Source organism: Macaca thibetana, chromosome 9, assembly GCF_024542745.1.
Source record: "Macaca thibetana thibetana isolate TM-01 chromosome 9, ASM2454274v1, whole genome shotgun sequence".
Lineage (NCBI taxonomy): Eukaryota > Metazoa > Chordata > Mammalia > Primates > Cercopithecidae > Macaca > Macaca thibetana.
Window position 1 is genome coordinate 13,099,799 of NC_065586.1, and position 13,384 is coordinate 13,113,182.

Genomic DNA, 13,384 nt, shown 5'->3' on the forward strand with positions numbered 1-13,384 from the left:
ATACCTGCAGCTGTGCCAATAGGAAAAGGCTCCCTGGGGGCCAGGCATGTTCAACATGGCGGCCCCTTTGTCAACCACGTGGACAGTAAAGAAACAGGCAACATGGTGCTGGCCAGGTAGAGAACCACCTGCATAATAAAAGATTAGGGTGGGGTAGCCGGGTTTTCCACCCTGTGCATACCTAGTCCAGCCAATGTTTCATGTCCTATGTAAATCAGACACTGCGTCCTCAAGCTCATCTATGAAACCCCATGCATTTCGCCATGGAAGCGGCAACCAGTCTTTCTGGGACTCCTCTCTGCTGCTGAGAGCTCTTCTCTTTCTTTTGCCCATTAAACCTCTGCACTTAACCTCACTTCTTGGGTGTCAGCGTCCATGATTTCCTCTGCGTGAGGCAACGAACCTCGGGTATTACCCCAGATGAATGATGACATTTCAAGAGTGCATCCACTTTGAAAACAATTTGGCAGCATCTAGCAAAATTGGAAAACGTGGATACCCAGCAATGCAGCAATTCCATTTCTGATAGATATTCCCAAGAAACGCATGTGCGAGAAGACAGATACACGATTACAGCGTATTTAGTAGTGGGGGAAAATTAGAAATAGCCCATATTGTCCTTTTTTGGAAAATGGAATAAGGTGTAACACAGTCTTACTATAGGATACAATATAGCAACGAAAAGAAATAAACTAGAACTATAATGGGGGTTTTTGTTTGTTTTTCAGATGGGCTCGCCCTATACCCAGGCTGGAGTGCAGTGGCACGATCTCGGCTCACTGCAACCTCCACCTCCCAGGTTCCATCAGTTCTCCTGCCTCAGCCTCCTGAATAGCTCGAATTACAGGCATGGGCCACCAAGCCCGACTAATTTTTGTATTATTAGTAGAGACGGGGTTTCACTTTCTTGGCCAGGCTGGTCTTGAGCTCCTGATCTCAGGTGATCCTCCCGCCTTGGCCTCCCAAAGTGCTGGGATTACAGGCATGAGCCACCGCGCCTGGCTAGAACTATATGTTTTGATTTGGGTTAATCTTACAAGCAATGTTGAATGAACTCAGAATGCAGAGTAATGCAGTGTGGAATATTTATGTAAATATTTTTTAAACCATGTAATATATATTGACTGTGACTGCCTATATATTTATGTAAAAGCATAAAAATGGACTGGAATGATGCCTCGAAATTATGAAAGTGATTACAATGGGAATTGGGGGCAGTGGTCAGGAATTGGGATAAGATTTGGCTTGACAGACTTCATCTAGAAGGTGTTATTTAATGTTAAAGGCAAGAAGCAAACAACAAAATGTTAATGATGGCTAATTCTGAGTGATGGGATCTTGGTATTTTTTATATAGTTTGTATCTGTTTTTTTTTAAATCTCAAATAACTTAAAGGTCAGGAATTATATATATCTAAAGCCTAAATCGATGTTTGGTGTTTTAAAATTATTCCCTTGTTGGTTGAATTTCATGGAAGTTGGTGTGCGGGAAGTTGTGTCATTGATTGGAGTAGAATGCGTAAGGACATTTAGCCCTGTGGCTGGCCCACTCTACTCAGCAGTATTGGCTCCTTCTTAGCCCAGTGTCCCCTAAGAAGCACCTGGGGACAGGAAAGAGACAAGAACAAAGACCAGGCAAAATGGTGCATCTGTAGGGTTTGTTGTTGTTGTTGTTTTGTTTGTTTGTTTGTTCCAGTTTCAGCTTTCATTTTAGATTCAGGTTTGTTACAGAGGTGTATAGTGTGATGCTGAGGTTTGAGTATGATTGAACCCATCACCCAGGTAATGAGCATTGTACCCATTAGGTAGTTTCTCTTACCTCCTGTGGGATTATTTAAATTGCCTTGTTAAAATTGAATGTTTGGAATCAGCTGTGCTTATTCTCTGTCCTTTCTCTTCTTTTTCCCTAGAGGAGGAAGACAATCTGTCTCTGCTGACCGCATTGCTAGAAGAAAATGAGTCAGCCTTGGATTGTAATTCAGAAGAAAGTAACTTCTTGACCCAGGAAAATGGTGAGCCCGACGCATTTGATGAGCTCTTTGATGCCGACGGCGACGGTGAATCTTATACAGAAGAAGCTGATGATGGAGAAACAGGAAAGACCAAAGATGAAAAGGAAAATTTGGCCACTCTCTTTGGAGACATGGAGGACTTCACAGATGAAGAAGAAGTTCCTGCATCACAGTCAGCTGAACATAGGGTCCTCCCTGCTCCTGCCCCCAGTCGAGAGAAAACAAATGAAGAATTGCAAGGTGCCCTAACTACTTGCCTTCCTTATTTCTTTCAGATAAGTTGGATGAAGACCACCAGTCTGATAGTTGTCATCAAAATAGCTGCTGATTCCAGGGTAGAGATAAATGACTTTGTCAAAAAAGAAAAAAAGAAAGAAAATTATACCAGTTGGTAGATGAAATGTTTAAGGCCAGCATTTCAGCACAAACTACAGACTCTGCCAGTGTTAGCCAGCTGCAATGGATCCTGTACGGAATGCCTCTGAAACTTTTCATGTTTCTTATGGAATAGTAGTACTTTGGTATTTATGTGGAATGTGGAGCCAGAGACAGGGCTGCAAAGCTGCCACGTATCTATTTGAGCATTCCTGAGCAGAAGCTTTGACACATGTTCTTTTCTTATTCCTGGCATCTCATATATCTTTAAGCTATAATAAATTCAGTGGTTGGCTGTTTCTTCTAATACAGAAGCCAGCATTTATCATATTAATTATGATATCCAATTTATGAAATAAATATAATTTTTTTTTTTTTTTGGACAGAATCTTGCTCTGTTACCCAGGCTGGAGTGCAGTGGTGCAATCCTGGCTCACTGTAGCCTCCACCTCCCAGGCTCCAGTGATCTTCCTGCCACAGCCTCCCTAGTAACTGGGACCATAGGCGTGCACCACCATGCCCAGCTAATTTTTGTTTGTTTGTTTGTTTGTTTTTCAGTTTTTGTAGATACAGGATCTCCCTATGTTGCCCATGCTGGTCTCGAACTCCTGGGCTCATGCAATCCTCCTGCCTCAGCCTCCCAAAATGCTGTGCTTACAGGCACGAGCCACCATGCCTGGCCTATAATTATTTCTCAAGTCCTAAAAACTTGTTAACTGTGGATTTGTATCTGATATCTCTTAATAGTACAGATTTACAACTAGCTTGACTATTGGTGCTTCATTACTTTAAATAAAATATGTGTTTCTCTAAGGGACCTCTTTGAAGTACAAAAGTTAATCATGAGCTTTGGGTATGTGATTTTATCGTGGGTCTCAAGGTGTTGGGACAGGGAGTGGATAACAAAAATATTGCCAGCATTTTTGTCATGTAGAATGTTTCCTCCTGCCTGGTTCTTAACATATTTTCATTTCCTAGAGGAATTAAGGAATTTGCAAGAGCAAATGAAGTCCTTACAAGAACAGCTAAAACTAACAACAATTAAACAGACAGCAAGCCCAGCCCGTCTGCAAAAATCCCCTGGTAAGAAGACTGTCATTCTGGCAATCGTGTGCATTTCTGTCATTAAGAAATTATCACATTATTTCTACATCCAACTCCGGTTCAAACAGCCCTTTGAACCTCTTTCTGAATGGGTTTTTACTCACTTATTTTACTTTTAATGAAGTAGAGAAGTCTCCACGGCCGCCTCTTAAGGAGAAGAGAGTTCAGGGAATTCAGGAGTCACCATGCTTTTCTGCGGAGCTTGATGTCCCTGCGCTACCAAGAACCAAGCGGGTGGCTCGGACACCAAAGGCTTCACCTCCAGGTGTGGTACTTGAGGCCTCAATATCTTGGCACTGTTGTTTGTGTTCGTGTGTGTGTGGGTGTCTGTGTCTTTTGGTCTGTCTTATCTCCCCATTGAGAAAGAAAGTCATTTTCTTGGGAATGGGAGCCACGTGATCTGTTTTGTGTTCTTCCTCTAGATCTCGAAGTGCCTAGAAAATCCTTAGGGCCAAGGCACGGGGCGGGACGATTGCTTGATCCTAGGAGCCTGAGACCAGCCTGGGTTGTATAGCAAGACCCTATCTCTACAGTAAATGTAAACAAATTAGCCAGGTGTGGTGCTTGCCTGTAGTCTCAGCTACCTGAGAGGCTGAGGTGGGAGGATCATTTGAGCTCAGGAGGTTGAGGCTAGAGTGAGCTGTCATCACGCCACTGCACTCCATCCTCTTCCACAGAGTAAGACCCTGTGTGAAAAAAAGAAAATCCTTAGGTACAGAGTAGCTATTTACAAAGTACTTAACAGGTTGAATTTTTTTGTTATTTCTGTAGTCTCATAGTTTTACCAGGATTGTCATAAGGAAAGCCACTGGTCAGGTTCTCATTCTTTAGGCTTGTGAAGTTATTTCCTTAGAAAATGGTCAAGTTTTATTTGAAGCCAGGTTGTATTAAACCAAAAGGGCTGTTCTTTAGAAATGACTTCTTTGCCAGGAGTATAGGATGGTGTTCAAATACAGTCCTATTTCAGCACACACATGTATATGCACAAAGCAACAATGAAAAGGATTTCTGCACTATGTATTGGTTTTCTTGTATTGCCAGGAGACATAAGACAAGGTGGTCCTGATAGAACATGGGTTGGAGGACACAGCGTTTCATTGGCTACATGTGTTTGGAAAGGCCCCTTTGAGTAGCATGGGTCTGTGCCACAGTAGTAGAGAACTACTTTCGCCTGAGTGTTCATATTAATCTGACAGCAAGTTATATATTCACATATCCATTCAGGAGTAGCATCCATCCCCTCAGGACCTTTGGCATTACTAAGGTGTTGCATTACGTAATGTCCGAAGTTTGGTTTTGAGGGTGGGGAATGGGCCTGGCCTCTAGGTTCTAAAGTTCTAGGGTCACCCTGGCCCCTAGTGGGAGAGCAGGGATCCAAAGTCCCTTTGAGAGCAAACAACAATCTTACGAAAGAGTGATATTAAGAAAAATACCCCAGTGTCTGACCTTCCGGAGAATTATCAAACACTTCTGAAATATGAAAAGTAACTCCATCAGGGATATTTAATGAAGCAATAGTGAATAGAATACCAGACCCCTAACTCTCCTTGGCCCCAGAAATAAAATGGAATGGAATGAAATGAAACAAGAAAGAAGAAAAGGGGAGCTAGCTTTGGAATTTTTATTATTTATTTATTTTTAATATTTGAGACAGAATCTCACTGTGTCACCCAGGTTGGAGTGCAGTGGCATAATCTGGGCTCACTACAACCTCCGCCTCCTGGATTCAAGCAATTCTCCTGCCTCAGCCTCCCGAGTAGCACATGCCACCACAGCCAGCTAATTTTGTATTTTTAGTAGAGACAGGGTTTCATCATGATGGCCAGGCTGGTCTTGAACTCTTGACCTGAAGTGATCTGCCCTCCTTAGCTTCCCAAAGTGCCGGGATTACAGGTGTGAGCCACCACGTCTGGCCTGGATTTTCTTAAAGCACAATTTGAACTGTACACAGATCTCCACTAATAACTCATTCAGAAGGAGGTCTTTTTCTCCCTTTGAGAATCTGCCCCAGTGCTCTGTATTTTGATGAATACGCAGTAAACATCATTGCATAGAGAAACAGTATTTTAGAGTGGCACTGTCTAGGACAGCAGCCACTAGCCACATGTAGATATTTAAGTTTAAATTAGATTAAATGTAATTAGAAATGTATTTCCTTAAAAGCATGGGGTCACATTTAAGTGACTGATGGCCACCTGTGTCTGGTAGCTACCACTGTATTGGACAGCACCAATGTAGAACGTTGTTATCAGAGAAAGTGCTGTTGACTATAAGGCCAAGAAATGGTATTGTAGGCATGCTTTGCTCTCAGGATTTGATTATCGCATGTGTTGCTTTAAAAAAGGAACAATCCTGGCCAGGTGCGGTGGCTCACGCCTGTAATCCCAGCACTTTGTAAGGCCAAGGCGGGCGGATCACCTGAGGTCGGGAATTCGAGACCAGCATGACCAACAAGGAGAAACCCTGTTGCTACTAAAAATGCAGAATTAGCTGGGCATGGTGGCGCATGCCTGTAATCCCAGCTACTTGGGAGGCTGAGGCAGGAGAATCGCTTAAACCCGGGAGGCAGAGGTTGTGGTGAGCCGAGATCGTGCCACTGCATTCCAGCCTGGGCAACAAGAGTGAAACTCCATCTCAAAAAAAAAAAGAACAATTCAGCCTGTGCTCATGTGCAGTGGCTCACGCTTATAATCCCGGCACTTTGGGAGGCCTAGGTAGATTGCTTGGGCTCAGGAGTTCAAGACCAGCCTGGGCAACATGGTAAAACCCGTCTCTACAAAAAATACAAAAACTAGCCGGACATGGTGGTACATACCTGTGGTCCCATCTACTCAGAAATCGCTTAAACCCAGGAGATGGAGGTTGCAGTGATCCCAGATCACGCCACTGCACTCCTACCTGGGTGACACAGTGAGTGCCTGTCTCAAAGGAACAAATCTATAAAAATAAATTTTGTGATTATCTGTGTGGTTGCCTTTTCATTAATTGTGTTAATTTTCTAGAGCCCAAAAGCTCATCTTCGAGGATGACAAGTGCACCCTCCCAACCACTCCAGACTATTTCTCAGAACAAACCTAGTGGGATAACTAGAGGTCAAATGGTGGGGACCCCAGGAAGCTCTGGGGAAGCGGCTCAACCCATCTGTGTGGAAGCCTTCTCCGGCCTGCGGCTCAGGTCAGTAGCTATGCCATCTATTCATATGTGCCACTGCATAGCTTTTTGTGCCTCTCGGTGTCTTTTAGAAGTACTGTGTTTGTACATCAGGATCCACAAAACCCCAGCAGCTTTTGGACTATACAAAACACCACCGTAAGACTAGCAGTAGCCCTGGGTTTAAGTACAGTTGCATATAAAATGTTTAAGAAAGACTTTTTCTTGTGTATATAATCAACAAAGAATATGTATCTATAAAAAGAAATGGACAAATGGTAGTATATTTAATCAGAAATTGACAGATGGAAACAGACTTTTAAAATTTTTCTCCATCTCTTTTGAGGTATAATTTAGACTATTTTTAAATACACAGAGAGTTTAACCAGGATGATATTTATGCAATTGAGCAATTACTGGATTGCTTTGGCTCTTCTGGGTCTTTTGTGGTTCCGTATAAATTTTAGGATCATTTTTTCTGTTTCTATTGATTCTTATAATTGATGTTAAGAAAAATAGCTATGCCATTTTTCTTTTTTAACTTTTTTTTTTTTTTTTTGAGACAAAGTCTCGCTCTTGTCCCCCAGGCTGGAGTGCAGTGGTGCGATCTCAGCTCACTGCAACCACCGCCTCCCGGGTTCAAGCAATTCTCCTGCCTTGGCCCCCCCAAGTAACTGGGATTACAGGTGCCTGCCACCATGCCTGGCTAATTTTTTTTTGTATTTTTAGTTGAGATGGGGTTTCACCATGTTGACCAGGCTGGTCTAGAACTCCAGACCTCGGGTGATCCACCTGCCTCGGCCTCCCAAAGTGCTGGGATTACAGGCGTGATGCCCAGCTGCCGTTTTTCTTTCTAATAGCCTTTTTAAGGCAAATTTATATTCTTTGCATCTGTTATGGGGAGAAATTTAAGATAGCCTGTTAAAATAGGAATATATTCCAAGCTCAGTTCAATTAAAAACTATATTCAAATCCTGGACTTTTATGGCTTTTTACTTTATTTTTATTTTTTTAATTATCTATACTCCATGTCACTACTCCATTGCATCTCCATCATTACATCTGGATAATCCCGGAGCAGAACAGTAATCTTTACTGTGTGACTGGATTGCTTTTCGCACAGTCCATTTGAGGAACTAAGTGAAACCCTCTAAAACTCTTAAACTTTGTCAGTCTAAACATCAGCCAACAACTAAAACTGCTAAGCTCTTAAAGTATATATTATTAGGCAGAGAAGAACAAGTGTTGCCAACATACAATAAACGTGTATTATAAGGCTGGGTGTGGTAGCTGACACCTGCAATCCTAGCACTTTGGGAGGCCAGGGCAGGAGGATTGCTTGAAGTCAGAAGCTCGAGACTAGCTGGTGCAACACAGTGAGACTTCATCTCTACAAAAAGTAAATTAGCTGGACGCAGTGGCATGCACCTGTAGTCCTAGCTACTTGTGGGGTAGGGGGAGTGCTGAGGCAGGAAGATCACGTGAGCCCAGGAGTTCAAGACTGCGGTGAGCTATGATCATACCACTGCACTCCAGCCTGGGCAACACAGCAAGACCCTGTTTCTACAAACAAAAAAGAAGTGTCTTGTAAAGACTTGGTATTCTCCAAAACTGAAGAATGTATTTATGTCTTAATTACATCTGAGACACAGTCTGAGAAATAGAATACGGCAGTAGAAGCTGTGGTTTTCATTGACGGGGCAGCAGGGTTCCTTCTCAAGGTAGAGAATTGCCCCTCCCTGAGATGCTACTGCCTGCCCCAGCCATGGCCCACTTGAAGCCGTACGGGTACTGAACCATGTTGCTGCTGGTGGGCGTTTATTGCACATGTGAATCAAAATTGAGATAAAAGAGACTTAAACTACTCAGCAAAAGCTTCTGAGTGGCTTTTAAATTTAAGGGATTACAGAATTGTTTGAGTCTCTTTGTCATTGTTATACATGAACCTCAGGCCCTAAAAATACTCTAAAGGACATTTTCATAGAAATTCCCCGACACAGGTTGAGGATCCCTTATCCAAAATGCTTGGGACCAGAACTGTTTTGGATTTTGGATTCTGGAATATTTACATTATATAGAATTGCTGGTTAAGAATCCCAAATCTAAAATCCAAAATCCGAAATGCTACAGTGTTTCCTTTGAGTGTCATGTTTGTGCTTAGAAAGTTTTAGATTTTGGAGCCTTTTTGTTTGTTTGTTTTTGTAATCTATTAACTCACTGTTATGGAAAAAACCCTGGGCTGTATAGAAGAACTTTTCCCTAGCTGGGCATGGTGACTCACATCTGTATTCCCAGCACTTTGGGAGGCTGAAGGGGGTAGATTGCTTGAGCTCAGGAGCTTGAGACCAGCCTGGGCAACAGGGCAAAACCCCATCTCTACAGAAACAAAATTTAGCCTGGTGTGGTGACATGCGCCTCTAGTTCCAGCTGCTTGGGAGGCTGAGTGGGGAGGTCCAGGCTGCAGTGGGCCAAGATTGTGCTACTGCACTCCATCCTGGACAACAGAGCAAGACCCTATCTCAAAAAAAAAAAAAAAAAAAAAAAAAAAGGTTTCCTCAAAACTGGGAAGGATCCAAAAGTGAAAGAATGACTCAGACTTACATGTAAGGCACTCCTGGATGGCAGCAAGATTGTTTGGGAGATCTGCTCGTTTGTCTATTTTTGCTTTGGTTACCTGTGCTTATGAGTTACTACTCAACAAATCTTAGCCAAGACCAATGTCCTAGAGAGTTTCCCCAATGTTTTATTTTAGTAATCTCATAGTTTCAAGACTTAGATTTAAGTCTTTAATCTTTTTCTTTGAGACAGTCTCGCTCTGTTGCCCTGGCTGGAGTACAGTGTCGTGATCTCAGCTCACTGCAACCTCTGCCTCCCGAGTAGCTCGGACTACAAGCACACACCACAATGCCTGGCTAATTTTTGGATTTTTAGTAGAAACTGCCATGCTAGCCAGCCTGGGTCTCAAACTCCTGACCTCAGGTGATCCACCTGCCTCGGCCTCCCAAAGTGCTGGGATTACAGGCATGAGCCACCGTGCCCAGCCTCTTGAATACATTTTGATTTGATTTTTGTATATGGCAAGAGATAGAAGTCTAGTTTCATTCTCCTGCATATGGATATCCAGTTTTCACCGCACCATTTATTGAAGAGACTGTCCTTTCCCCAGTGTATGTTCTTTGCATCTTTGTTGAAAATGAGTTCATTGCAGATTTATGGATTCATTTCTGGGTTCTCTGTGCCAGTACCATGCTGCTTTGGTTACTATAGCTTTAGTATAATTTGAAGTCAGGTAATGTGATTCCTCCAGTTTTGTTCTTTTTGCTCAGGATTGCTTTGGCTATTTGGAGTCTTTTGTGCTTCCATATACCTTTAGGACTGTTTTTTCTATTTATGTGAAGACTGTCATTGGACCTTTGATGGGGATTGCATTGACGCTCTAGATTGCTTTGGATAGTATGGACATTTGAACAACCTTGATTGTTTCAATCCATGAACATGGGCTATTTTTCCGTATTTGGATCCTCTTTAAGGATTCCATATTCCATATTTGGATCCATATTTGGATCTTCTTTAATTTCTTGAATCAATGTTTTTTAGTTTTTATTGTAGAGATCTTTCACTTCTTTGGTTAAGTGTGTTCCTAGGTGTTTCATTTGGAGCAGTTGTAAATGGGATTACTTTCTTGATTTCTTTTTCAGATTGTTGATTGTTGGCATATAGAAATGCTACTGATTTTTGAATATCGATTTTGTATCCTGCAACTTTATTGAATTTGTTTATCAGTGCTAATAGTATTTTGGTGGAGTCTTTAGGTTTTTCCAAATATAAGATCCTATCATCTGCAAACAGGGATAATTTGACTTCTTTTCTAATTCAGACGCCCTTTATTCCTTTCTCATCTAATTGCTCTAGTTAAGACTCCTCTAAGCTGTTTGCCTACTGTGTATGTGTGATGAGACTTTTTTCTTGGTGTGTTCCCAGATATGCTCCAGAATGGTTGGGTTCTCAGGGACATCTGCTTTTCGGCTGGGCACCACGGCTGTGGCCCACTACCTGGCCTTCAGGGTTCAGGCAGCTGACATACACCCTTAAGCAACTTGGGGTGAGCAGGGAACTTACCACACCACAATCACAGAAATCAGACAAAGGAAAGAATTTTTCCACTGAAGTCAATGTTTTGCTTCCTGAATATTCTTCATTGTTCAAACTTAGCTCTGGGACTTTCTGTTCCAGAAGACTCATGAAATAGTGAAGAAGCATGTTTTTCTCTGAGTGTCTTTTCTCATCTGCAAATATGTAATGCAATCAAAGATGAAACAAATGGGAATAACCCTAAGTTTTTTGACCAGTCATTAGGAACAAGAATATGTTAATTGAAGCTACATTCAAAAGCCTTTACTATATGTCAAAATGTTGTCTTTTAAAAAAATTCAGTTAGAATAGTAGAACCTGTGAAATTCTTGCATAATTGATGAAATTTAGATGTCTTATTTATGAATATCAATTCATGGTTTTGTAATAAAGTAAAAAAGGATTGATTTCAGAAGAATATTAAAATTTACATAATTTAAGAGCTTAAAGGATTTGTTATCTTTCTTGTATTCTATATAAGCCCTAGATCTATATCCAAAGAAAGGCAAACCTAGCTTTAAAAATTATCTTAGAGGCTAGGCGTGGTGGCTTACACCTGTAATCCCCACACTTTGGGAGACCAAGGCGAGCAGATCGTTTGAGGCCAGGAGTTTGAGACCAGCCTGGCCAACATGACAAAACCCCATCTCTACTAAAAATACAAACATTAGCCAGGTGTGATGGCGGGTGCCTGTAGTCCCAGCTACTCAGGAGGCTAAGGCAGGAGAATCGCTTGAACCCGGGAGGTGGAGGCTGCAGTGAGCCGAAATTGCACCACTGCAATTTCACAGCCGAAATTGCGCCTATATGTATATATATATATATTTATTTATTTGCTGAAAAAATGGATGCCTTGGTCATACTATATTACTAAGCTTCCCAAGAACAGGTACTGTAGAGGTTTCTGACCATCACACTCCCTTACCACCTGCTAAGATGACAGGTAATTTTTTTATTAGAATCATAATTACTAATCATTAGTTTCTTAACCTAGGCGACCTCGAGTATCCTCCACAGAAATGAACAAGAAAATGACCGGCCGAAAACTGATCAGACTGTCTCAGATCAAGGAAAAGATGGCCAGAGAGAAGCTGGAAGAAATAGACTGGGTGACATTTGGGGTTATATTAAAGAAGGTTACGCCACAGAGTGGAAACAATGTGAGCCATTGTATTGATTTCTTAGCTGTTTTACTGCAAACTAACAGTGGGAACTTGGTGTCCTGAATTTGTTAACTGGAACCTGTTGGTGTTTCATTTAGAAATAAGTATAGTAAGTTCCAGAACCGCCACACATCATTGAGTTGGTATCCAGCGGGTATATGCAAAGGATGCTCTATTTAAATAAGACCTGGTGGTACAGGTTTCTTGGGCTTTCCGTTGTCCAAATCATTCTTACTGCATTTCACCTGTCATTGTTTTTGGTGACACATGTGGTTGTCCCTGTGACACTGTAATCTCTCCCATGGAGGAGAGGGACAAGTAACCAGAGAGGCTGAGTTCACAGATTCTTTGGAGGTCCCTTTAGATGTAAGACGTCAACCACAGAAGTGCTGAAATTGCTGGCCTGTGTCAGTGTTGTATGATATATTTAATTTGATCGTTATCACCAAAGATCTAACAAGTTTCAAAATCACTTTTGACTGAGTCATAAATGGGAAAGTTATTCTGTGACCTGGCAAGTCAGATAGCCTGGCTTCTAAGCCTGTGCCCTTAACTAGCGACGTTACCTTAGGTTGGCCATTAATCTTTCTTTAGCAGCTTCCATCTCCCTATCTATAAAAATGAAGGAATTGGCTTTGGTTAGATTGAAAATCTCTCCTGTCTCTAAAATCCTGTGATTGTTCATGCTCAATCATGATGTTATTCTCTAATTTAGATCTTGGCCAATCTTTGGTTTTTTGTGAGAGCTGACATCGAGTTGAATTTTAAGAGTACCTGGTCCTAAGCCATTATCCTCAGCAAACTAACGGAGGAACAGAAAACTGAACATTGCATGTTCTCATTTATAAGTGGGAGCTGAACAATGAGATCACATGGACACAAGGAGGGGAACAACACACACTGGGGCCTGTTGGGGGAGGGCAGGGAAGGGGAGAGCATTAGGGAAAAGAGCTAATGCACGCCGGGCTTCATACCTCGGTGGTGGGTTGACAGGTGCAGCAAACCGCCATGACACACGTTTACCTATGTAACAAACCTGCACATCCTGCACATGTACCCTGGAACTTAAAAAAATTTAAAAAAATTAAAGATTACCCGGTCCTACACTAGCCCTATTGCTATTAAGGTAAATGTGGACAGGTCTGGTTTCCCTTTGATTAAATTCTTAGTTACTTCATAAGTGGCTGTATTTACATGATAATAATAGACACAAGAATTTATTTATTTATTTATTATTATACTTTAAGTTCTACGGTACATGTGCATAACATGCAGGTTTGTTACATATATATACTTGTGCCATGTTGATGTGCTGCACCCATCAACTCATCATTTACATCAGGTATAACTCCCAATGCAATCCCTTCCCCCTCCCCTCTCCCCACAATAGGCCCCAGTGTGTGATGTTCCCCTTCCCGAGTCCAATTGATCTCATTGTTCAGTTCCCACC

At 41.9% G+C, this 13,384-nt stretch overlaps 1 protein-coding gene across 3 annotated transcripts in view; it reads left to right on the forward strand.

Moving 5' to 3' along the window:
- MCM10 (minichromosome maintenance 10 replication initiation factor) overlaps positions 1-13,384 on the forward strand; it is a 61,295-nt gene that overhangs the window by 8,357 nt on the left and 39,554 nt on the right. For 2 of the 3 annotated variants that reach the window (XM_050803211.1, XM_050803209.1), the window contains exons 3-7: positions 1,910-2,251; positions 3,365-3,469; positions 3,615-3,755; positions 6,493-6,664; positions 11,766-11,931. In XM_050803211.1, coding sequence (XP_050659168.1) covers positions 1,910-2,251; positions 3,365-3,469; positions 3,615-3,755; positions 6,493-6,664; positions 11,766-11,931 — 926 coding nt within the window. The remainder of the gene's footprint in view (positions 1-1,909; positions 2,252-3,364; positions 3,470-3,614; positions 3,756-6,492; positions 6,665-11,765; positions 11,932-13,384) is intronic. The other variant, XM_050803210.1, reaches the window with a different exon arrangement.